Source organism: Schistocerca cancellata, chromosome 6, assembly GCF_023864275.1.
Source record: "Schistocerca cancellata isolate TAMUIC-IGC-003103 chromosome 6, iqSchCanc2.1, whole genome shotgun sequence".
NCBI classification, from domain to species: Eukaryota; Metazoa; Arthropoda; class Insecta; order Orthoptera; family Acrididae; genus Schistocerca; species Schistocerca cancellata.
The window spans coordinates 325,897,788-325,924,039 of record NC_064631.1 but is presented as its reverse complement, the minus strand read 5'-3'; the positions used below and the strand labels follow the sequence as shown (position 1 = coordinate 325,924,039).

The following is a 26,252-nucleotide window of genomic DNA, read 5'->3' as shown; positions in this document are numbered from 1 at the left end:
AGGCCCTGAAGATAAGGTCTACCGCATGAGAAACGCCTGTACTGACCTTCCCGCAGATATGCTTCTTTCCGGTGTACGGTCATTTGAAAAGCAGTGTACTGAAGTTAGCAATACTAAATTTGAGCACTTACTTTCATTGGAAAAGTAAAGTAGCGTTCGCCTCGAGCCACGTCCATAGTGGCGCGTCGAAATGTCGGAGGAATACAGCGTTGCGAATGGAGTTTCGAATTAGAATTTCATACTGGCCCACCCTACCCTCACAGCATGGAGCTGGAGTCACACGTGCAATTGGATAGTCAAGACCCACTGAGTAGCATATGGCCACTGAGTAACATGTCGTAAATTACGATTGTGTACCCATTTCTATTTCTGTGATTACAGCGCCATCTGTGGCGAAATAAAGAAATGCTTTAGACAAAACTTACGTATATTTTGTCATAGAATCGAAATCTGCAATAAAAAAGCGGGAGTTCCCATTGAAGATTTCAAAGCTGCCATCCCTCCCCCTCCCCGCCCTCCACGCACGGAGTGGGGCGGGTGGGTCGAGTGTGGTATCATTGGAAGTCCCTCTCCGAGCGAAACAAATCGGAATTAAAACTTTTTTGATCCGATGTGTAGTTTGAGATTTTTGTGTGTGTGTGTGTGTGTGTGTGTGTGTGTGTGTGTGTGTGTGTGTGTGTGCATACAAACAGGGTTGGGCAAATAAAAGTGGCCCGCACGAGGGGATACAACTGGACGTGAATGTATGCACATAGCCATACTCCGTGACGCGCACACCACGTGTACATCTGCCACGTGATTCACACCGGTTCAGAACGTAATGCGGGTTGTTAGTGGGACTGGAGCATTGCGAAGGTGACGCTAGTACTCACAGTCGAGCAGCTCGTTGTGGAAAGTTACGTGACAATACAGTTATAGAAACGGTGTGGTCAGTTGTTTGCTGAGAAGCTTAATGGTGTCAAAGTGCTGCAAAGTAGGCCATGCAAAGCTTAGTGCGAAAATGGTGACAGACAGAATCTGTTTTGAACAAGTCAAAAAACATTCCGAAACGTAACTGCACATAAGAAAATGTGGCTGCAGTTCACTAGAAAATGTTTCATAGTTCTCCCAAATCGACTCATATCGCCATAGACCGGCGTATCACGTCGATCATGCGGACGAATACTCTACTTGGACCTGCACATGCATCCCTATCGAGTGTCTGTTGTTCCTGCATTAAAACCAGCCGATGCTCCTCAGCGCCTCCAATTTTGTGAACGGCTGTTCATTAACAATGAATGGATTGGACATGGCTCTGTTCTTTATGTCTGATAGAGCCTGGTTTCACTTGAGTGATTATGTCAACTCACAGAATCATAGGCTCTGGGCAGCAGAGAATCAGTATACCTTCCGTGAAACACCATTGCATTATCAGAAGGTTGGGCTTTGGTGTGCAGTGTTTGCACATCACATTATTGGGCCCATCTTCTTTCATGAGACGCTGACTTCGGGCTGTTATATTGCTAACATTTGTGTCAGCATTAACGGAGGAGGAACAGATCTACTGCTACTTGCATCAGGATGGAGCAACTGTCCATACAGCCGGTCGAAACTTTGAGCACATTTACACAATCTTCATGCCTGACAGTCTCCACACCTGACAGAGATCAGTGTGATCACGTCCTTAGGTGGCCACACAGGTCACTTGATCCGTCAGTGTGCGATTACTTTGTGGAGGGAACACACAAGTCTAAGTTGTATCGCAATAACCCTCATAGTCTTCAAGAACTGCAGCAGAACATTTCGGATGAGACTGCAACAATTCCAGCAGTCCAGCTACGATCCGCCTTCAGCAGCTTGCTGGCCACGGTGCAAAAGTGCCAAGAGACGAATGGTGGTCAACATCTCCTATAGTCAGGCTAGTTGGTTTGTGGGGGTTGAAGGGACCAGACTACAAAGGCCATCAGTCCACTCAGGCTAGTACTGTATTTCCTTTTCTGTGCTATGTTTCTTTGTAGCTTGGAGCTTTGTTCTCCGGGCTACTTTTATTTACCACACCCTTCATATACTGAGGTAGCAGAACTCATGGGTACCTCCAAATACCTAGTCGGACCTCCTTTCGCCCGGCGTAGTGCAGCAAATCGATGTGGCATGGACACAAAACTTCTTGAAAGTCCCCTGCAGAAATATTGAGCCATATTGCCTTTATAGTAAATAGTCCATAATTGCGAAAGTGTTGCCGGCGCAGGATTTTGTGCACGGGCGGACCTCTCGATTGTGGCCCATACATTTTCGATGGATTTCATGTCGGACGACCTGAGTGTCCAAATAAAACGCTCGAACGGTTCAGAATGTTCTTCAAACCAATCGTGAACAATTGTGGCTCGATGGACATGGAACATTGTCATCCATAAAAATTCAATCGTTGTTTGGAAACGTAAGTCCATGAATTGCTGCTAATGGTCTCCAAGTAGCCGAACATAACCATTTCCAGTCAAAGATCGGTGCAGTTGGACCAGAGGACCCAGTACATTCCATGTAAACACAGCCCACACCGTTATGGAGCCACTACTAGCTTGCACAGCGTCTCTTTGACAACTTGGGTCTATTTTTTTTGTGGGGTCTGAGCCACACTCTATCGTGCCTTCAGCTCTTATCAACTGAAATCGAGACTCACCTGACCAAGCCACGGTTTTCCAGTCGTCTAGGGTCCAACCGATACGGCCACGAGCCCCGGAGGGGCGTCGTTCGCCTGATGCCATAGCTATCAACGGTAAATTTCGATTTCTGCGATTATTTCACGCATTGTTGCTTGTCTTGTAGCACTGAAATCTCCACGCAAACGCCGCTGCTCTCGGTCGTTAAAACAACGCAGTCGGTCATTGCGTTGTCCGTTGTGAGGGATAATGCCTGAAATTTGGTATACACGGCACACTCTTATGGTCGTTTTCACATGAATCATGTGAATACAAATGACAGCTACGCCAATGCCTTGTGAACGCTATACTAGCACCATCCGTATAGGCTATGTGCATACGGCTATCCCACGAGTTTTGTCACCTCAGTGTATGTATGATAGGGATTGAAAACCCATGAAGTCCGCTACTTGCAGCGTCTCATTCTCTAACCTAATACCGTCGGCCTCATCTCATTTAATTCGAATACATTCAGTTACGCTTGTTTTATTTGTGTTGACGTTAATCTTATAATCTGTTTTCAATATACTATCTTTTCGGTTCAACTGATCTCCCAAACTCTTTTCCGATTCTGACGGGATTACAACGTAATTGGCAAACATTAAACATTTTATTTCGTCTTGCACTTCCCAAATTTCTCCTTAGTTTTCGTTGCTGCTTGCTCAACGTACCGTTTGGATATCGCGGGAGATAGGCTAAACTCCAGTCTCATCCCCTTCTGAATTGTTGCTATTATGTCTTTCGACCTTTAGAAGTGTCCTAGTTTACTGCGACAAAATTTCGACTTTTATTGCTACACAGACCTACTTCGTTACGATGCCTGCATTTCTGCCGAAGCGCTGAATTTCCTCAAAGTAATTATTATCTTTACCCCACAAAAGCAAATGTGCATTTAAATTATCTCCTCGTCAACACCCATACTGTCCGCACTTTTCTGATTGAACTAAAAGATCTCTGTTTAACAACTCCCATATGACACATCCAATATGGAGTGTTCTTCTTGAATGAAGCTGAAAACCGCTGCCGGCCGCGGTGGTCTAGCGGTTCTGGCGCTGCAGTCCGGAACCGCGGGACTGCTACGGTCGCAGGTTCGAATCCTGCCTCGGGCATGGGTGTGTGTGATGTCCTTAGGTTAGTTAGGTTTAAGTAGTTCTAAGTTCTAGGGGACTTATGACCTAAGATGTTGAGTCCCATAGTGCTCAGAGCCATTTGAACCATTTGAAAACCGCTGCTGAAACTGAGTCTTCATCGTAAAGTTCTGTTTACAAAATTTCACAAAATAATTCAAATATTGTCCACTAAAGCAGTAAATCAACAGAACTGTGTATGGTTGCCTTAAGAACTACTCCTGCCTGTCACTAACAATGCTTCTCACAAGTTATTAGTTACACTGCAGTAATCTTGAACACTCAAAATTAAGAAGAGCTTCCGTGTTTTCGACGGCATACTCATATTTGCGAGTACACATTTTGCTCTGTACAACACACCAGACTGTGGACTCTCCATTGTACATTGCAAGATCGAATTCTGCTGGGAAAGTTTATTCCAACATATGAAAGCCAACCTCAGTTCAGGAGCCTATCACAGTAAAGCAAAGAGGAATATAGCATATGTTATACTTCAAACAAAATACAAAGTAATTGCACCTGTCACAGACAAATTAAGTAGACAAATTTTACAAGAAGCAGCTACAAGAGGAGAAATAAAGTAATGTACTTATTAATATAGTGCAGGAAGAATGCGGTACACAATAAGTCAAGACTCACCCATTACAGAGTGTACAGATGCCTGTTTATGGTTTCATATTCCCTTCAACTCGTGAGAAACCGCAATACTAGTGCCAGTCTCAAGTCGTACGGATATACCCTAAACGCACAATTAACTTAATAGTGAGAATAAGTTTTTCGTTTTAGTAACCAGTCTTTGTACCACACACCACGGTTTTATCTTCCGTGTTTTTTCTTCTTCAACACAACGGCAGAGCTAGCCAAACGAGCAAAGTAATGCACGTAGTTTGTGAAGACGAGTAGTATTTGTGCATGCTTACACAAAATACTCGCACATACTTCGCTATTGTCAAGCTTGCAGTTACGTATTTGGCCGCATTAACGCATACACGCTTTTTGTTAGGATATGGAGAAGCGCTGTCAAGGAAGAGCGCCAAGTTGACACTGGGATTCCCAGACGCTGCTCTTTCCTCGCCAAGTTCTGTATGCAGTCCTACACGCACGAGCACACACTCACGCCCACGCAGCTACGCTGTCACCTGACGCTCCACACGCTCGTAGCATGGAAAATATCTCTTCGCATCCAGACTGTGGCTCTGCAACCGGTTCCAACATAGTACGAGTTGTATTCTTACGCCCGGAAGTGCCTAATAATTTATAAATAAATTAAAAAATAAGTTGAACAGGATAGAACCTGTCACAGGGTTACATGTGTGTCTTTAGCACAAGGAAGTTATGGCCGTAGTTGAAAGTTGCTGTTTATTTGCCCTATAATCTCGCAGCAGGAATTTCACGAAAGACGTTCACTGCCCGTCAAGCTGTTAAGCATGGCGTTTGTTTTTATCAGGTATGAATCCCAAATTTTAACATTTTTTTTATTCATAAATGTTTTACAATAGTATTAAGTTCATATATACGTGCAATAGCAATAGCATGTAACATCTATCATTGAATCTCTTATTGATTTTTATCGAGTAGCTACGCTACTGCCAACAAGTTTCTTGTGAGCATTCAGCCAGCTATAAAACGATAACAACAATCATGAAATAACAGTTAACGCAAAAACGAGTTACACGATTTATTATTCAGACATAATTGGCACATAAAGCAGTTTATTTTGGAGACACAAAATACTTTGGCATGTAAAAGCAGTACTTAAAGTTGAAACAGACAATTCCTAGGGTTTATTCAAAAATGTAATGAATAAGTCACCGTCGATAGTAGGTGGGTTTGAAAGCCAGAGTGCGTTATTAAGGCATCGTCCTATTTGCTGTAGTATCCCTTTTCATTTTTCCGATCTTTGACCTAGTACCCAGCAACTTTAAGGTAATCTCCAGTAAATACACCCCCGCATATTGCTCGTATGCAGATCACTGACAGAGTAAAAAAGCAATAAAGGATAGGAAAACATGCCGGTCGGTGTGGCCGAGCGGTTCTAGGCGCTACAGTCTGGAACCGCTACGGTCGTAGGTTCCAATTCTGCCTCTGGCATGGATGTGTGTGATGTCCTTAGTTTAGTTAGGTATAAGTAGTTCTAAGTTCTAGGGGACTGATGACCTCAGAAGTTAAGTCCCATAGTGCTCAGAGTCATTTCAACCAGGAAAACGTACTGAGTTAGAGACATGTTCTTCCGCTCCGCCGGAAGGCAAAACTGACGGAGATGCTTAGCAACGCAGTGGAAGACATTATTCGAGAGTGTTTTGAGCAGTGGGAGGAACGAATGCCGATATGTGTGTGCTTTACTAGATCCAACTTTGAATGCTCCCATCACAATTTATTAAATTCAGAAAGTTGAAGCAACAGTCTCGTTTCATATTTGTCAGACTTCGTATACACCATTTTCCGGCGGGGCGGATGACAAACGGTGGGGTCCTGCCATGAACACAAATGGCGCCCTAGGCCATGACTCCTGGTTGTCGGGCCGTATGGCGGGTGACAGTCAGGTTCGTATCATAAGGCTGTTCGGGGTGTCTCCAGACACGTCTTCGGTCTGGAAGCTCATTGACTGAGTAGAACTGTCGTTAGTGATGAGTCTTGCTTTCAAATGACCTCCGACGAACAATTAACGCGTCCCTGGAAACGCCCTGGACAGCGGCCCGACAACCAAGGGTGAAGGTCTGGGGTGTCATTTCTTCACTCCAAAAGAAATGCACACAATTTTTGTAAAAATACTGTTTTCATTCTGCATGTGTGAAAGTTTTACAGCGTATAGATACATCCTTCCCGCTTGTTTTCAAACTTAGTTCAACCTGTTCTGAGTGGCGCCGTCACAACATGTCTTCAAGATGGCTGCTGCACTTGGCGTTCGTCAGGAGCAACATGCTGTCATAGAATTTCTATGCTATGAAAACGTGACAGTGGGAAACATCCACAAGAGGTTGAAAAAGGTGTATGGAAATGCTGCTGTCGATCGCAGTACAGTTAGTCGGTGGGCAAGCTGGTTACGTGATGAAAGCGGGCACAGCAGTATTGAGGATTGTCCTTGCAGCGGCAGGCCTCGTACTGCACACACTCCAGACGATGTGCAGAAAGTTGACGAATTGGTGACTGCTGCATCACAGTGAAACTCATTACTCGTGCACGCTTTGGCGATTCCCGTAAGAGTTTGGGCAACCTGTGCGCATTCGCAAACTCTTACGGGAATCGCCAAAGCGTGCGCGAGTAATGAGTGGGCGGGCAAATGTCTATAAGGTACAATATATATGTAGAATTGTGGACAGTTGGGAATGTGAGTCTCACGGGAAGCGTGCAAGGGATAAGTCCCTGCAGCCGCGCTAATCATCTGTGTCCTCGGTGGCTCAGATGGATAGAGCGTCTGCCATGTAAGCAGGAGATCCCGGGTTCGAGTCCCGGTCGGGGCACACATTTTCAGCTGTCCACATTGAGGTATATCAACAACACCTGTCGGCAGCTGAGGTTTTCAGTTAGTCATCATTTATTCCAGGGAAAAGCTGCACGGTCATCAACAGTAACTGTTCTTTCGAGAACAAATTACTGTCTTCGTATATATATCTGGATAGATGTCTGCCTATTACACATTACGACCCTCTTCAACTGTCGGCGGTCTCTGTCAGGTTGACCTGTACACCTTTGTGGTGTACGTGTCCCTTCACGTTTTCACTTCACTATCACATCGGAAACAGTGGACCTAGGGATGTTTAGGTGTGTGGAAATCTCGCGTACAGACATATGATGCAAGTGACAATCACCTGACCACGTTCGAAGCTCGTGAGTTCCGCGGAGCGCCACATTCTGCTCTCTCACGATGTCCAATGACTACTGAGGTCGCTGATATGGAGTACCTGGCAGTAGGTACCAGAACACTGCATCTAATATGAAAAACTTATGTTTGTGGGGGTGTCCGGATACTTTTGATCACATAGTGTATCTCGTGGACAATCGTACGTAGGAAGAGTCGCCTACTTCCTCATTTTATCGCGGCTTCAGGAACCTCTACGATGTGATCTGGATGTGTACGTGATGAATGGGCCTGGGAGAAAGAAGTCCGGAGACTTCCTGCGGTCACATCCGTCCGGCGGCTGTGACGTGTGACGTGCGATTCCTCGTAGAAGCCGTCGCGCATTACGTGCCGCGGAAGCGCGCCGCGCGGGAAGTCGGCAGCTCTTATGTAAAAATAGCGCTCGTCAGCTCAATGAGCGCGAGGTAGGGGCAACAGGCGTGACGCAGCCTCTGACGTCACCTGGTGGGCCTTCAGAGGCACCGGCAGGCGGCGGTGGAGGTGGCTCCAGTAGCGCGCCGGCTTTTGAGAACGAGTGACGCTTGTGAGCTGTCCGCTCACCCGCTAGTGTACACGCGCAGTAGCCGCGGCCGAAAGCGAGTGCTGTCACTGTGGGGTGTGAAAATCTTCTGTTGGTGGAGGATGAGTGCTGCGTTCCACTGCCATGTGCACCAAGGATATGTAGACGGCTGCCTCTCAAATGCGTCTATATTTCGACAAGGTGAGTGATATACTGCAGCACGTTAGTGTTAACACTTTATCATTAAATTAATTGCAGATGACAATAACTACATCAGCTTTATAAATATTCAGAAAACTGCAACCACTTAACTTTTTTTATTTTTCTACATTCGTGTTAACACCAGTTTAGAACAAAGTTGTTTTTTTTTTTTTCAGAATAAAATAATGTCGCCAGTTGCACAGATATTTTTATTTCGCTTTACCGGCTTCATCTACTGTAAACTGTCAATATGTCAATCTGTGTTTACAATAGTCATATACAATATGTACATTTTTCGAAATCACATACAATAACATACAATATGTACAGTTTTCGAAATATTATGCCATTATGCTTATATGAAGCAAATACTGACAATTGCTAAACCAACACTAATCTTCTGAAGATGACAAATTAATTTGTCGAAAAAGGTGAAGCGAAATGATAATATCTGTGCTACAGAAGACTGAATTTTATTCTGAAATATATACGGCATTTGCTGATAAATAACAACTATGAACAAAATAATCAAAGCGCCTGGCTGCTCACCGATTGTATGATATGCACGAAAAAACAGATATTTGCCTGGACGTAGTATGTCATATCTTTGAGTGAAGGCATTTATAACGTTAACCAGTTGTACAGCACATGCTGGATGCTGGCAGCTTTATCATATCAGTCACTATATATTTATATTCATAGTGAAAAATACTGAAGATTAGATGGGTAGATCACATAACTAATGAAGAGGTATTGAATAGGTTTGGGGAGAAGAGAAGTTTGTGGCACAACTTAACTAGGAGGAGGGATCGGTTGGTAGGACATGTTCTGAGGCATCAAGGGATCACCAATTTAGTATTGGAGGGCAGCGTGGAGGGTAAAAATCGTAGAGGGAGACCAAGAGATGAATACACCAAGCAGATTCAGAAGGATGTAGGTTGCAGTAAGTACTGCGAGATGAAGAAGCTTGCACAGGATAGAGTAGCATGGAGAGCTGCATCAAACCAGTCTCAGGGCTGAAGACCATAACAACAACAGTGAAAAAGTTAGTGATCTGTGGCTAAGTGGCAATTACAGTGGAAGCTGCAAGATGGATGCCAATTACAAAATCGCCTTTACTGTCGTAGTAAGTAATAGAATTCATTTCGATACGACTCGTCGAATAACCATTATTCATAGCGGTAAATTAACCCTTTCAGTACAATTTTTTACAGTGAAAATCATTAATTTTTGGTTATTTTAATTAATAACGTAGAAGTAACTGTATGAAAAAAATATTTCTTGCCGTTTCGTTTTCCGAAGCGAGGAGGGCTGGTGTTACTGATAAGAACGCCGTGGGGTACCCGATTGCGCAAAAACTAAAAGACGTGCGGAAAACAGACACGTCTATGGCTAGAGCACCTCTCAAAGTTTCGAAGTCACATAACAGATACTCCTTATGGGCACTTTTTGTGACGCAGTAAACATTAGTACGTGCGTGCAATTCATTGACGCGGAGTGGTCGTGAAGGCGCGATAGAGCCCGCTTTGCGCAGCTGTTCATTGAGCTGCCTATCTGCAGGCGCGAACTAATTCGATGCGGCAGTACACAGAGGAGCAGAGGAGAGGGTTAACAATGAAACCTCGGGACAGCATACCCTCCCAGCAAGTGCAAGCTGTAATTATCGGAATTCTGCCAACCATTAGCGGGCTTTCCTTTAGCAGTGGGACATTGATACATAGCGATAACATGTAGCAAATTGTCACTGGTTGTCCGATAACTTACCGCGGGGCGCATACTTCCGATGGTAGTGAAAGGATTAAAGTCTTTATTTATCTTCTTGTTACAGAGTCATTACCCAGGATTATAATATAGAAATAATGTGCCTGGAAAGGTTCGGAAACTAAATTACAGCAATAAACGAATATTTCAAAAACACTCACGGATTCTAAAACGTTCGTAATGGTAAGCCTACCATACCATCTTTTGTTATGTGAAACATTACAGACTTCTTCAGGCTGTACATTATTGATGTTAATTATCGATACAACACTCATGATCGATTCCGGAATACACATTTCATTATCCGTTGTATCTGAGAAACTGATCACATCTACGTATATCAGTTTAACTGAATACGTCCTTATGTCATTAAATCGATATAGATCTCACTGCTTTCCCAGATACTCAGATGGTAGAATCTGTATACCGTAACTGATCCTGTACGTTGTATAAGTAATCAGCATCAATAAAGTGCGGCTTGAAGATGTCTAATCTTTTATACTGTAAAATACATGATGGGTGCATACCTCCGAGATGACATCGTCAACTACGACTAGATCAGCTATTTTTGTCTCTCACTACAATAATCAGTGGTCACCTGGCTCAATAAACGTTACCATTCATAACTTGCAGAAACTTTGCTGACTTTTATGACAGTACAACGATATTTACCTTAAATGTACAGTGGTACTGTTGCCGTGACTTGTGTTGAAGACTGCTGTGTTAAAACAGTCATGGAGCTGGCTTTAGCTGGACAATTCTCTTTCCACAACTGTAGTGCATCTTGGACTTATTTCGGCGATCCACAGTCTGGGTTTTCTTGTGTTTCGACAGTAACACGCTATTCGTGACGCTATCACAAATAGTTGTCAATTGCCTGCTTGATGACGTTTTAAATGGAAACATGTCGCTACACGTCACGTAACTGCACATGATTATTTCTATTTCATACAGTCTATTGCACTACGTCCGTAGCTGAGAGGGCAGAGTGTCCTACCGCTCCACGGAGGATTCTGGCCGTCATCAAGGCTTTTTCCATTGTGGCGACTCGAAAGCACCGTGGTCCGTCTTGTGAGTTCGACTGAGGCGTTCTTTCAAGGAGAAGTAGCGAGCCTGACTGAGTACAAATTAACTCGAATCGCTGAATAGTAAGTTGGTTATTTTTATGGTAGCCTGCGCACAGAAAGCGCCATTTGGTTTGCAGTAAGATGCAACTTGGGAACGAAGGCGTGATGCCGTTATCTCGGCTGAGGCAAGTTAGCTTCCGAGTGACACATCCTACGTCTGTCATAAGGTAAAATCTCATTACTTCTCAAACTACGTACTACGCTCAAGGCTACAAATGGCAAAAAGTACCGCGGAATTTGTGTAGCAAATGTGGCTATTTAGATTTTGACGGTGGACTGCTACTGTGGAAAGGTATGAAAGCATGTGAACGTCTATTGGATATTGGTAATTACTGTAGCGGTTTCAGATTTGAAAACAACTATTTATGCTCTGCTGCACTACACAGTCCTTTCCTTCAACCAAGTTCATCGCATATGCCACGATACCTCTTCCACAGTAATCGGATTTCGTGTTAATTCTCAAGCATTAGTAGATGTTCGTGTAGTTTAACACAAAGCATTCTGAGACAGAGTCTATCTCGAGCAATTACAGTGCGGCATTAATTGCAGGAAAGAGCCAAAGATTCGTAGAAGACTACCCGTCTAACGTTACCAAATGCAGATTGTGCAGTGTGTTTCAGAGAGGTAATTGCAGCCTCTAGGCTGGCATGTTAGATGGATACGCCATGGTTGGCGAATATTTTCTATTTGCGCGACATACGAGAGAAAATTGTCAGAGCATGTGCTTCGATAAGTGCCGATGTGATAAGGAATACCACTCAATCCATGATAAGAAGATTGCAGCACTGCATTGATACCAATGATCATCACTTCGAACACCTTCTGTAGATGGACGTTCATGCAACCTTTGTGACCTTCGTTGACCTTCAAAGACCTTACTGTTACACATCATTTGATTCGTCTCGATAGCCGCTACCAGAAAATAAGTACCAAACTATAGCATCCCATTTAAAAAAAAAAACAAAGCTGACCTTCATATCTTTGAAGCGACCCCACGTAGCAACAAAAAACAAACGTCATGTTATGGCCCCCGTTGTCCCATGTAACTTTTGTCCCATGAACTTTTCAGCTCCTGTCACACTTTCGGAGTTATTCTTGGTGGCAATAGTTAGTGTCTCACCCTGTATTTTGGACAAATGGCAGCATCTGTCGTAAAGATTGAAATCCTTATTTTACGGATCGATGTCTGTCACTGTGTGACCATATTCAGTGCAAACTATTCGAACCTTGTAGGCGCATATCATAATAATATTGGATTGGCAGCTGCTGAGGTCACAAGATGGTTCTTCTGTAATTTCAAAATTATTGTATGCAGTAAAAGTGAAGATATCTGTTGGAGATAATCATGGAAAACGTTGTGTTATTATGATATGGGCCTACAAGGCTCGAATAGTGTGCACTGAAGATGGTCGCACAGTGACCGGAATCGATCTGTAAAATAAAGGATTTCAATTTTTACGACCGATTAGCTATTTATCCGAAATATGTTGGCGATAATACGGTCGTGGTGCACACGGTTCGCAACGGAATTAGACATCAAGATGATACGTAGGACTAATGTTGTGAATTGGCAGGAGCCAATTCACGGAGTTTGGAGGAAGCCGAAAGGCACGCCATTAAGCTCACGCAGGCTGGCGTGAGGTCTGGAACAGGTCAGAGAAATAAGACTAGCAAAACAAGAGTCACTGGTAGAATACTTAACTTTAATCCACAATTGGTGAACATCCCTCGTTACTGTACAGGCTTCACAATATTAATTATCAAATGCTATGGCGCCTTGCTAGGTCGTAGCAAATGACGTAGCTGAAGGCTATGCTAACTATCGTCTCGGCAAATGAGAGCGTATTTGTCAATGTAGCTTCACTAGCAAAGTCGGCTGTACAACTGGGGCGAGTGCTAGTACGTCTCTCTAGACCTGCCGTGTGGCGGCGCTCGGTCTGCCATCACTGAAAGTGGCGACACGCGGGTCCGTCGTATACTAGCGGACCGCGGCCGATTTAAAAGCTACCACCTAGCAAGTGTGGTTGTCTGGCGGTGACACCACAACTAAAATTTCCGGAACTGATCCTAAGCGATAATCTTCTAGTTCAATTTTTTCGAAACGGAATCGTGGTGGCCTAAATACTTACACAGGAGTTACTTTAGAAAGGTTCCTGACTGCTACACCAACTGGACTCCGACCTACAGAAGCGCCAAAAGATTCTTAAGAAAAGCTCATATTACGTTTACAGTTCCAATTTTGTAAAATACGAGGGCACGCAATTCACTATTCGGAAAACTCTGGCAATGCTCGCAATAGCATAAAAATTCAGTCTTTATTCGGCACGTCAGCGCACGCACGGAGACCACCAGTGAACTAACAATGCTCCATTAATTCGGGCTGAAGCACACCACAGTGCTTTAGGACAGGTGCAAGACCCGCCTGCGGCAGGCGATGAGTCGCACGGAGGCGAGCGTGGGGATGTTTTACTAAGTAGGCATGCAACCACTGACGGAACGGTTTCTATCAACCTGCAGACTATTGAAATGCTCGTCGCTGCACAGGATATTCCCAGTCAGCGTTTGATGCGGAAGTCTCTCAAGTCTAGTATATTTCTTATGTAGCCGATGTCCAAAACAATGTTACAGAACATTTTTCATGCATGTTTCATTATTTATTATAAGAACCTGTTAATAGCGCCTTGAAAAGTAATTTTCGCACTAAACTGGAATAAAATATTGAATGAATTTTGCACATTTTAAGAAAAATTCGTTGACAGAGACTGGGACACCCATTACGCCGCGAAAAATTGTTTCGAATACCGGTTGACACATGTTCATGTCATTGGATACCATTGATCACATCCTGGTTTACACCGGAGCGAACACAAGCGAATGAGCGTTGCGAACTTGAGTTCTAAACGGTACGCAAGCGCTAGCGAACAGGATTCGGCGTTGTTGTTCGATATTTGCTGGTGCTCGCTTGTGTCCCGCTGGTTGCCGGTCTTTTAAGGAACCAAGTTTGCGTCCTCTCTGATTCGGCTCTAGTAACACAGTGAGCGCCTGCTGCTTTGGACGACAACTACTTTCGTTGTTGACGTGTTTCGTGACTGATGGAGTGGATCGAAGAGAATGTAATGTTGCTGATAGAAGAATATAAACATCATAAGGCCTGTAGACTCCAAGAGATCCACAACAAAACCACCGAAGAAGAAGAAATATAATTAATAGAAAATTGCCGAAGAACACGAAGGTCTAACTGGGGTGTGAGAAAGACCATAAATTAATTGGATGTGTCCAGCTGGCGGAAACGAGGTGAATAAGCTAAAGTTTTGTATTTCTTTTTGTTAAAAAAGAAAAGAACAACGCAATAAATTTCCACAAAAGTAAACAAGTACGAGTCTGCGTGTATTATGCTAATTAAAATTATAGGAAAGACCTGATCTTTCTCGTAAATTAAGTTCATGATAGCTTTAATTCCGTGGCTGATGTATCTGTTATTTTAGAAGTTTCTGATGTAATAGCCGAATAAATAAAAAGTCATTTTCCGTCGCTAAGGCTACCTATTCTCTAACAATCTATAGAGAAGAATCTGTCAAGTAGCCTATGTTGTATGCCTATTTCACAGTTCATTAAGCATACTTTACTATCTTCGTTAGACATACTTCGCACAAGTCATTGAAAAATCAGGAAGTATTTGAGACATAGCAGCTATTGAAATGCGAAACAATTAGTAACGTAACTGCCCTCACTTGTTATTAACCATAATGTTAAGTTGCTCGCCAACTACTACTATTCTGCTTTTAAGATCCTTTCTCGGCTGTCATGAAAACGCAACGAAAAGGGTCAGCTAGTGTATGAGTACAGTCTTGGAATAATTATAATGAAGACTGGAACTGCAATACAATGTTAAGTGCACTACTTCCATGCGTTTCTCACTTACGTACAAGTTCAGACGTCTATATTCATATTGTCCTACACCATTTTGCTTGTTTGGTCAAAAACAGCTTGCTCGCTATGCAAAACCATCATGCCTGAATATTACAATCGCGGCTATATCTAGTGTTATATCGAGTGAAACCTGCGTGACGATAATAGAGGAAAAAATACAATTAACACAGCGTCTCGTACATCAAACATTGCGAGGATAAACAAAAAGACGAAGATTCATTTGGATGTGATGAAATAAAATTTTTGTGTTTCGTATTGAGTAGTATGTCAGCAAATGATAGGAAATACCAACTGTTTAAAGAAGCAAATACAAAAACTTGAAATGTCAATAATTATAGGCCCGGAGCATACAGATTACGTAAATACTCATTTTCATGAATGTTTCTCGTGATAAACGGCAGATCCTGGCTCGATCTTAGTCTGGTATAAATTTTCATGTGTCTCGACAGATTCATTATTTACAGCATCAGCATTTCTGAGCAAATTTCAGTAATGTCATGTCATAGCACTGCATTAATTTATATTATTTTTTGTTCCTTTTTTATCTACAATAGACTGTCTGCCAAGTCAGTACTGACAATTAAGTGCTGAATTTATACAATAAAGTTACGTTTTTGACAAAAAAACTCTTCTCATACTTCATCGCAGATGGCGTGCTGTCAAAACCATAAAATACATAACAGGATGTCACCTTGTACATTCAGACCTTAAATTAATGCAGCTTAAGGTGAACAATCACTGCAAAATAAGTGTTATGTTATAGCTTTAGGCCTAAAATAGAAAAACAAAAAGTTTCAACAATATCGAACAGAATAAATAACGAAACGGATGGAATACAACACATAGGTGCAAAAACATGTGTAGTTTAAAAAGATAACAAAAAAGTTGCACAGGACGGAGTTTGCAGACACGAAAAAACCGGCAACAGAAGCTTCTAACCTCACCAAGATGATTGTATCTATTGTCACTTTGAATAGAAAAAAGATATTCCTATTTTAACGCAAAACTAAACAAAATGCTCAAAGGCTGGGAACATTGCTCTAGGCGGTATTCATTTAAGTTCTCACATATTTTAGTTTTCACGTGTGGATGACATTAATATAGTATGGAAACATAAATATGTGATCTTGATCGTAGACCACTCTACACGGATCGGCACCAAGACAAGACACTGAAAGAACTCACCGAAAAACTCTTCCCTTATTCTCAGTGTCAACAAAAGCTACTCGCTTCAAAAAAATTACAAAGCGCTGTTTTGTTTGACAGGCAGTAAATCAAGTCGCACGTCCGTGTCAAACAGCCGCGGGGTAAGAGCATTTTTTCACTCTAGGAGAAACAAACAGTGCTTCTGTGTTCTATAGCTTGACGAAATTTTACACCGACGTACGTAGAGCTCTGATTTTATGCAAGTGTTCATCGTTGTACAAGCTGCACTGTAACAAAATTGTCAAATCTACATCATCACAGCGGCCAAGAAATGTACACCAGTGATATAGCAGTTGCAAATCTAATGTTGAGGTCTTTTCCAAAACATGTAGATACTGAACTGCGAGCTAGCTCAGATGTTAAGACACTGAACTTGCACTTGGTAGGAGCAGGATTCATCCCAACATGCTGATATAGATTTCTAGTACCTTATCTTATCGCCACAGGTGAATGCCGGGACTGTATTCGCTTCCCATCTTCCACAAACTGTGTTAATGATTCGTCTGTAATGAACTCGACGTCGACGATACGTTAAACTGGGACCTTTCTTCGTAGTAGGCCTGAGATACTGAGTGACTTTCAGAGACAAAAATCCAGTACCAGGTATTTGACGATAATAAAACACCAATACAAGTAAAATCATTTAATTAAGTTAGTTGTGACGTCTGTTTTGTTTGCGATAAGGACATATGAAACAAAGTGAAATTATTAACGTGATGACCAAAATGATCAACAAGTACCTAAAATTGTAACAGTAACAGACACGTTCAAACTCTTTCAAGACGTTTTCTGTTCCCTCGCTGAATGGAAACTAACTATACAGTTTCAATGGGAAAGGAAAATGACGTATTCAGAGCCCAGAGTTGACATCTTAACAAACTACTTACGGATGTAGCAGACCTGGTAGGATCAGAAGTACTGACTTTATGAGGAGCTTCGTATAGGTAAAAGTCAATAAATGCTTAAAGGTAACAGAAGAAGCAACAACAGTGGTAGAACTTATTTGTACTTGAATCATTTTACAACATGATTGTAATATAGGAAATACCGCAACAGAGAAGGGGATGTCGAACAAGTAAAATTGTCCGGATAATCAGTCAATAAAAGCTAGTCTTTTGGTCACATTGTATACCGATTAGGTTCCTTTCAGAGTATGCTGATGCTATAGCTCCTTACTGAACAATCGTATACAACTACTCACTCGACAAAAGATCCGTATCCAAAGATTTGAAAGTTACACAGGCCACATCAATATTCAAGAAAGGTAATGGGAGTAATCTATTTAATTACAGGCTCATATCATTAACGTCGATATGCAGCAGGATTTTGGAACACATAATTGTGTTCGAGTATTATGAATTACCCCGAAGAGAACGGTCTATCAAATGGTTCAAATGGTTCTGAGACTATGGGACTTAACATCTGAGGTCATCAGTCCGCTAGAACTTAGAACTACTAAAACCTAACTATTCTAAGGACATCACACACATTCATGCCCGAGGCAGGATTCGAACCTGCGACCGTAGCGGTCGCGCGGTTCCAGACTGAAGCGTCTAGAACTGCTCGGCCACGAACGGTCTATCGACACATAGTCAGTACAGATTTAGAAAGCGTCGTTCTTGTGAAGAACAGCTAGCTCTACTCACACGAAGTGCTGAGTATTGTCGTCAAAGTATTTCAAGTTTCTTCCGTAATTCTAGATATCCAGAAGGCTTTTGACACGGTTCCTCTTAGGCGACTTTTAATCAAAGTGCCTGCTTATGGAATATCGTCTCACTTAGGCGAATGGATTCGTCATTTCCTATCAGGTCACAGTTCGTAGTAATTGACGGAAACTCGTAGAGTAAAACAGAAGTGATTTCTGGCGTTCCCCAAGGTAGTGTTACAGGCCCACTGCTGTTCCTTATCTATATAAACGATTTAGGAGACAATCTGAGTAGCCGTCTTAGGCTGTTTGCAGATGATGTCGTTTGTCATCTAGTAAAGTCATCGGCAGATCAAAATCAATTGTAAAACGATTTAGATAAGCTATCTGTAGTGTGAAAATCGGCGGTTGACGCTAAATAATGAAAAGTGTGAGTTCATCCGCATGAATGCTAAAAGTAATCCGCTAAACTTCGGCTACGCGATAAATCAGTCAAATTTAAAGGCCGTAAATTTAAGTAAATACCTAGGAATTACAATTACGAACAATTTGTATTGGAAATAACACGTAGAAAATGTGGTGGGGAAGGCGAACCAAAGACTGCGTTTTATTGACAGAACACTTAGAAGATGCAACCGGTTTACTAATGAGAATGCCTACTCTCCGCTTGTTCGTTCTGTCTTGGAGTACTGCTGCGCGGTATGGGATCCTTACCAAGTAGGATTAACGGAGTACATCGAAAAAGTTCAGAGAAGGGCGGCACGTTTTGTACTATGGAGAAATAGGGCAGATGGTGTCACAGACATGATACAGGATTTCGGGCGGACATCACTAAAAGAAAAACGTTTCTCGTTGTGTAGGAATTTTCTCGCGAAATTTCAATCACCGACTTTCTCCTCCGAATGCGAAAATATTTTGTTGACGCCGACATACACAAGGAAAAACGATCGTCATAATAAAATAAGGGAAATCAGAGCTCATACAGAAAGATAAAGGTGTTCGTTTTTTCCGCGCGCTGTTCGAGAGTGGAATAATGAGAATTAGTGTGAAGGTGGTTCGATGAACCTCCTGCCAGGCACCTAAGTGTGATTTGCAGGGTAGCCATTTAGATGTAGATTTAGATAATCACAGCTCTGAAATGCGCCGTTGTGGAGCTACGACCATGAAACATAAGTCAATCAGCAGTGAGACCGTGGAAATTTGTAAGGCCCTGTCCAACAGGGACGTTTTATCAGAGCAAGCTGCTGTTGTGTTGCTGTGTACTTCTCATTGTATCTTATATTAGGATTTCTTCCTTTTTGTTCGCATGTGGAGCGTGGGAAGAATGAGTGATTAACTGCATCTATGCGCGTTGCAGTTAGTCTGATCTTGTCTTCACGCTACCTGTGGGAGGTAGTGGTATATTCCTACACTCCTCACTTAATACCTACTTTCCGAAACAGAGTCTAACGCAAATCCAAAGTTTACCTAGTTTTGACTGTTTAACGCAAGCAACTTGAGCTTATTTAATCACTCTGTGAGCTAGTCGGCTGGGACATGTTACGATAATGACGTCTGTACGCAAATCTCCGATTAGAAACTATTGTAAGGATGTAACTCCACAACAATAAGGCCCAGTGGCTAAGCATCAGACGACAAAAGCTCATGCATCAATCCTCGGTCGTTCCTAGGACTTTTAGTGGATTATTGCTTTTCTCACCACTGGGAAAGACTGTAAATATGAACTGCCAAGTTTCAGCCTGGTTCGTTAAGCCTTATAAACTGTAGGTCCCTTATAAACTGAGTAAATCAGTTCTAATGTATGAGCAAAGTAAAGGCATATCGTTTCCAATGTAATGTTTCCAGCAAAGCACTGCAGTGTTCAATCCAACATTCGATTCCAAAACTGCTTTACATCTCATCTCAGGAAAGATTCATTAGCGAATGGCAAATTTTACGTCTCGTCTCCAGTCATACGCTGAACTTCATGTCAAGTTTGTTTTTCTTCCTCGTGCACCACGCAGACATGAAAAATATATCTGATAAATAGCCCCCTCTAATAAATTAGCTTCAAAAATATTATTGTATGCTACATTGGGTGTAACAGGTGTAAAAGCCTACGTTTCTGTTGGTGGTTGAGGATAGTGTATTGAACAACATTAGATTAGTATTTACTTCATTTGCAGACTAATGGCTATAGCTATTAGTAGCAGCAGGTTTTTAAGTTAGTACATCCAAGTGTATGTGGCAACAGCAAGCCATTAACGCTTGTTTTTCCCTGAGCAGCAGGTCAGGCGTTGAAATGTGGCGCATGAACTCAAAACAGTACTTACTGACAGGCATAGTCCACGTAGTGGTGCAGCTACGGCTGTGCATAAAACGTTGGGTCGTAAAGTTTGTGATGTGTTCGTGGGAAGACTGTTCAGTGCAGAAGAAAAACGACCAGAACACTGATGTGTGTTATTAAGGGCCCACATATAAAACTATGTGCACTTATGCCCGTTACACCCCGTATTAACAGCCTACGATTATCTACCGTAACATGCAATAGAGAATGCATCCAAAAAGACTGAAAATTTAAGCAAATGGTTCAAATGGCTCTGAGCACTATGGGACTTAACATCTGTGGTCATCAGTCCCCTAGAACTTAGAACTACTTAAACCTAACTAACCTAAGGACATCACACACATCCATGCCCGACGCAGGATTCGAACCTGCGACCGTAGCGGTCACGCAGTTCCAGACTGAAGCGCCTGGAACCGCACGACCACATGGGCCGGCAAAAATTTAAGCCAACAACGGAAAAGGGATTCCGGCAGTCAAGGGAAATGTGGCTGTAGAAGGCATAACCCACCTAATAGACATTAAAAGTAGTAGCTGGACAGCTAAAAAACCGACGATGGCTGAAGTAGAGAGGATATAAAATGCATACTGGCAATAACAAGGAATGCGTTTCTGAAAAAAAGAAATTTGTTAAAATCGAATATGAATTTAGGTGTTGGAAAGTAGTACAGACAATACGATACTGAATTGTGCTACAGAATAATGACGAAGGTTAGACGTGTAGATCGGGTAACTAATGAGGAGGTCATGAATCGAAATGGTGGAAAAATTTATAGTACAGTTGTTGATAATTCTTCCGGGTTATATGGCCGTGGTCCGTGGAATTCTTGCTAACGTTTCGTCCAATACTACGTTGGGGTACTCAAACAAAGAAATTAATAGAGTTTTAAGACCTAAGTACAGCAGGCCAAAGGACAAGGATGGTACACAGCAATGGAAGAATACGGTGTCTTTACCTTTCATTAGTAAGGTTATAGATCGAATCGACAAAATTTTGCTGATACATGAAGTGAAACCGGTATTCAAACCTACCAGAAAAATAGGACAAGTACTTCGTTCTGTTAAAGATAGAAGGCCACCATTATCATCTAGCGGTGTGTATAAAATTCCGTGTACTTGTGGCAAAGTCTATATTGGTACTACGAAAAGAAGTGTGAATACGAGGGTAAAGGAGCATAAAAGTCTTTGCCGACTGGGAAAAATAGATAAATCGGCCGTTGCGGAACATGCACTTCAGTCAGGTGACCATGTAGTTAAGTTTTCTGAAACTACAGTTTTAAGTGCTACCACGAACTATTATCCACGACTGTGTAGGGAGGCTATTGGAAATTATAAACATGAAGATAATTTTAATAGAAAAGAAGAGGCCTTGAAATTAAGCGAGATATGGACAGTGGCGTTACAGAATCGATAAGTGATTTTTATCTATGAAGGACTATTATCGATAGTTACATTTTATCTTTGACTAGTTTTCTCTCTGCTATTATGTGCAAGCTAGACCACGCCCACTTTCCTGGGTATTTAGACCGCTCTCCGACGCCCGACTCGTCAGTCGGCAGGACTCAGCAGGACCAGCACAACCTCTGAAGATGTCCAACGTAGTATTGAACGAAACGTTAGGAATAGAAGAATTCCATGGACCACGGCCATATAAGCCGGAAGAATTATCAACAACAGTACCATCCGGTCGTGAAAGCCTTCATTGTATAATTTATGGTACAACTTAACTAAAAGAAGGGATCAGTTGATAGGACACATGCTGAGACGTGAAAGAATCGAATTTGGTAATTGAGGGAAGCGCGCTGAGTAAAAATTGTGGAGGGAGATTAAGGCCTGACTATAGGAAACTGGTTCAAATGGATATGGGCTGCAATAATTATGCAGGTATTGTACAGGGCAGACTACTGTGGAGAGTTGTGTTAAACAGGACCACAACAGTGACGAGATGGAAAGCGAAGGAGGGGGAACTCAGTTCCTTGTGTGCTCACGAAGGGCTTATTGCCGAAGTAAGTAGTAGTAGAAGTCGAAAAATGCAACTGAAAACCTCACCACCATCACGACTGTCATGGGCACACTGGCGTCTGTCTTTTAGCTTTTCCCACAGCGCGGACCATCAAAAGCAGCGAAATTTCCAAACGGGTGGTTATTTGATCTGCAACCTGCGCACGCGCAACACGCCAAGGCGGGGCGGGCGGCGTACCCGGTATGACGGCACCTTCTGCGAAACGGCGCGTCGAGTCGTTGTTATTGCTGGCCGCGTGCTCCGCGGGAGTGGGGGCGGCGGTGTTCCGTTGTTTGTTGGGAAAGCCGCGGCAGGAATGCCGCGCAGCCAGTTGCTGCGACATTCGCACGCACAACTACTGGCAGCGTCTCAGCTGTCGTCGACTTCTCTCCGAATTCGTGTGATTTATCATGATTTTTGACTGTTTAGCTAGACGTCGCAGAATTGTGATGGAATTTCGGTAGGACAGGCCTGACGTAAACGTCCAACCACGATGCGGTGCCCCGAAATGTAGACGTCATTAGGTGAGTACGACTATTAGTGTTGGCTGCATCTAGTCACTGCAGTATGCCGTCTCCGAAGCATGCGTAGTGTAGCCGCTAAAATTCGACCTACCCGTTGAACTGAGATGAAAAATAACACCAATTGCTATCTCTCTGCAGAATGTTTTTGAACTCCCCGCACGAAGTTGTAGGACCATACAGCACCCAGCAAACGTACCAAAACTACGGGCCCCCCGCTCTCGAGTTTTTCTGAGGAAATTTATCCGTTAGTAGTTTTGAAATGGAAATAACAGCACTGATTCGTATTACCTGCACATGACAGTGCAATATTTTTAAGGCACTGGAAATAATAAATCGTTGACAAATCTGATTTTCAGTTGTATGAAGAGTACGATCGACGTAATTCAGTTTCATCTAACCAAATTTCACTTTTTACAGCTTGGCGCTAGACTTTCATTTGCATAGTCCCTTGTGGCATGCTGCACATCGTTACGGTCTTCCGCCACAATATTGGCGACAGAGGTTATTTTCTGTACGTTGCTAACAAATCTCGTCTCGAAATCCTCGGCTGATACAAAGCGGTTGGCATAATCTTCTGTGTTTTAGAATGCACCATATTCTGATAACACGTATACTATTATACAATACCGTTTGCTATTTAAATTGATCGGCCTTATTGTGTTTATTATGTTATTGTCTTTGAATTTAAGCAAACTTGTAACATGCAAACTGCAAAATACGCGCTTGTGGATTAGCACTTTAATATGCCGACATCTTCCCACATCAAATGGTGCTCAGTGAAAACAGACAATCAGAGTACTCCCTAAGTCTGACAACTATTCTTTTGAATTGTAATTCGTAATGATCGACACGGCTTAGTACTGTTTTTTGAGATATTGTTCTTCATTCCTTTATCACGTGTTTGAATGTTTAAATCAGTCAGATGAGTTAGTATTCTTATTCTCTTCCGCCGAATGTTGCAGCGTTCCGTTTCCAGCTTCTACCAGTAGTCAGAAGTAGATTAGGCCTCCAGACTGTGTGTAACCACTATTTATTGTATCGAACGGAATTATTTTATACATCGACAAACATTGTTCTGTCGAGAGATCTGAAATTTATAAATGTGGCTGCAACAATTTACAATCTACTTCGAGACATTCTGCACAAGTCAGAGCCTGTAGCGACCGACTACTGTCAGTTTTGCTTGCCGGTAACTGTAGCGATGGTAAAAGTCTGGGGCAGCGGTTACCACTAAGTAAGAACAAAAGCACCTGGTAGCTTTGTCAGTCTCAGCGCATAGAGGGGCTTAATAGGTAGTGCCCGAAAATTTTATTTCACTTTTCACGATGGAGAGACTTATTCCTAAACAGTTTTAGTTTCACACCAATGGAGCTAATAACAATGAACTGTAACGAGTAGTTGTAGAGTCCTGAATAATGTTGGTTGTGTAGCTCAGGCAACGAGTTAAAGATCAGCGTGCATAGCATTTGTTAGTGCTTAAATTAGTGAAATAATGTTTTTATTGGACGTTACCTTCACATGTTTTATGAAAGTAAAATAACACTTAAAAAAAAGGTACATATTGCTGAAATAAACCGGCCATGCCTAGGACGTGGAATGTGTGGTGTGTAGAAAAGAGTTCCGATACCAACTTGTATCGGAAGATGCATCGTTTACAGGAACAAACCTGTAAATATTGTGATCCATTCTGGACGAAAGAAGGGTATTTACTTACTGTTCTGCATGCAGTTACGGTATTTGTTGCAAACAAAGCTATGAAGTGTCTTGCGTAAGCCGCTGCTGTAGTAGCGGAACATATCATCAGTGGAAGGAGCAGCACCGACTGTACTACGGGACTGGTTTTATTTCATAGCACTGTGCTTTGTCACCACATTATTTAGATGACTACAGACGTAGTAATTAGCCCAGTCATTGAAATTCTCAGATACGCGACGTGTAAACATGTGACAAGAAAAGTAAAAAGCGACAAATATTTTCATGAGTGAAAGTTTGGCGTAACCAGTAACGTTTCCGCTCACGCTATTGTTTACGTCTCGTTGGTCTGTAAGTGACATATTTAAAGAGAAATTCAGTTTGTTTGAAGCATATGATAGTAATTTTAAGAAATTTATTCAAAAAATGATAGTAGATTCTGTGAAGCCCTCTGCATCCTCTCCTATATGGAGCGGGAATAAAAATTTTGAGGGGTGCCAATGACATCGGAATTCTCTCCAAGACCGCAAAGGACGTGAAAGAGCAGATAAACGGAACGGATCGTGTCTGGAAAACAGGTTATAAGGCAAACAGGGGCAATGGAATATTGTATAGTTAAATCAGTCGATCCTGAGGGAGTAAGACTGGGATGTGAGATACTACACGTAGTAGATGAGTTTTGTTATTTGGGCAACAAAATAATCGATGATGCAAGGTTAAATAGCAAGATAATAGTTTCTGAAGAAGAGAAGTTCGTTACCATCGAATACAAATTCTTATATTAGAAAGACTTTTCTGGAGGTATTCGTCTGGAGTGTAGGCTTCTGTGGAATTGAAACATGAACGAAAACGGTTCAGACAAAAAGAGAATAGAAGGCTTTGAGACGTGGTGCTACAGAAGAAAGCTGATCAGACGGGTAGATCAAATAACTGAGGAAGAGGTACCGAATGGAACGGAGGAAAAAAGGGAGATCAGTTGACACGGCACATCCTGAGGCATCAAGGAAATAGTGAGTTTGATTATGGAATCGAACCTCCGCCGGGACCAGCCGCACAGTCCATGACTGCAGCGCCTCAGACCGCGCGGCTAATCCCGCACGGCTTCAGACTGTAGACATCAGTGACAACCACAACAAAATATGGAGCAGATGGCGCGTCTAGCTAGTTTTTGGGAAGACTTGAGCAGTGTACGCGGACAAACTGAGCATTCGGTGAAATAATGCTCCCCCCCTCCCCCTTTTTTTTACTGAGTGTTCTTGCGGAACGCAGATTTTGTATTTCCCGGCATGCTTAGCAACTGTAGAAACTTTTTACGGCCACGTAAGCGATACTCCAGCCACAGGTCTACACACTCTTCCGGTATTTTGAAACGAACATGTGTTGGGATGAGGTTAACTCGACTAAACAAACGTTGTCAATAACTTTCTCCGGTGCTGTAAGTGTCTGTTGAGCTACGGCCGAATTCTTTTTTTACGCTAGGCTTGAAAAAACAACTGCGATGAGTTGCAGGTGTATGTTCAGCAATTTGTCGCATGTATCGCTCAACTGTTTTGTTCCCACGGAAATTAAGTCCGACGTCAGTTTAAAGTGGAAGCTTTCATCACCGGTCTCTGGCTAACTTGGCGTTAGTAGTTCCTAGAAACCGTTTTGCAGCACTTCGTGCCTCATGTAGAACACTTCC

General features: G+C 42.5%; 1 protein-coding gene and 1 non-coding gene across 4 annotated transcripts in view; both read left to right on the top strand.

The window, feature by feature from the left end:
- LOC126191471 (E3 ubiquitin-protein ligase LNX-like) overlaps nt 1-26,252 on the top strand; it is a 683,907-nt gene that overhangs the window by 623,544 nt on the left and 34,111 nt on the right. Inside the window, exon 1 of one of the 3 annotated variants that reach the window (XM_049932347.1) lies at nt 8,169-8,361. The exons of 1 other annotated variant lie outside the window; for it this stretch is intronic. In XM_049932347.1, coding sequence (XP_049788304.1) covers nt 8,283-8,361 — 79 coding nt within the window. In that variant the 5' untranslated portion in view covers nt 8,169-8,282. Of the gene's footprint in view, nt 1-8,168; nt 8,362-22,671; nt 22,880-26,252 lie in introns of those variants that run through there. One more of the 3 variants, XM_049932348.1, reaches the window with a different exon arrangement.
- Nucleotides 7,190-7,263, top strand: Trnat-ugu (transfer RNA threonine (anticodon UGU)). Its single transcript has one exon. It is a non-coding gene; the product is annotated as a tRNA-Thr (tRNA).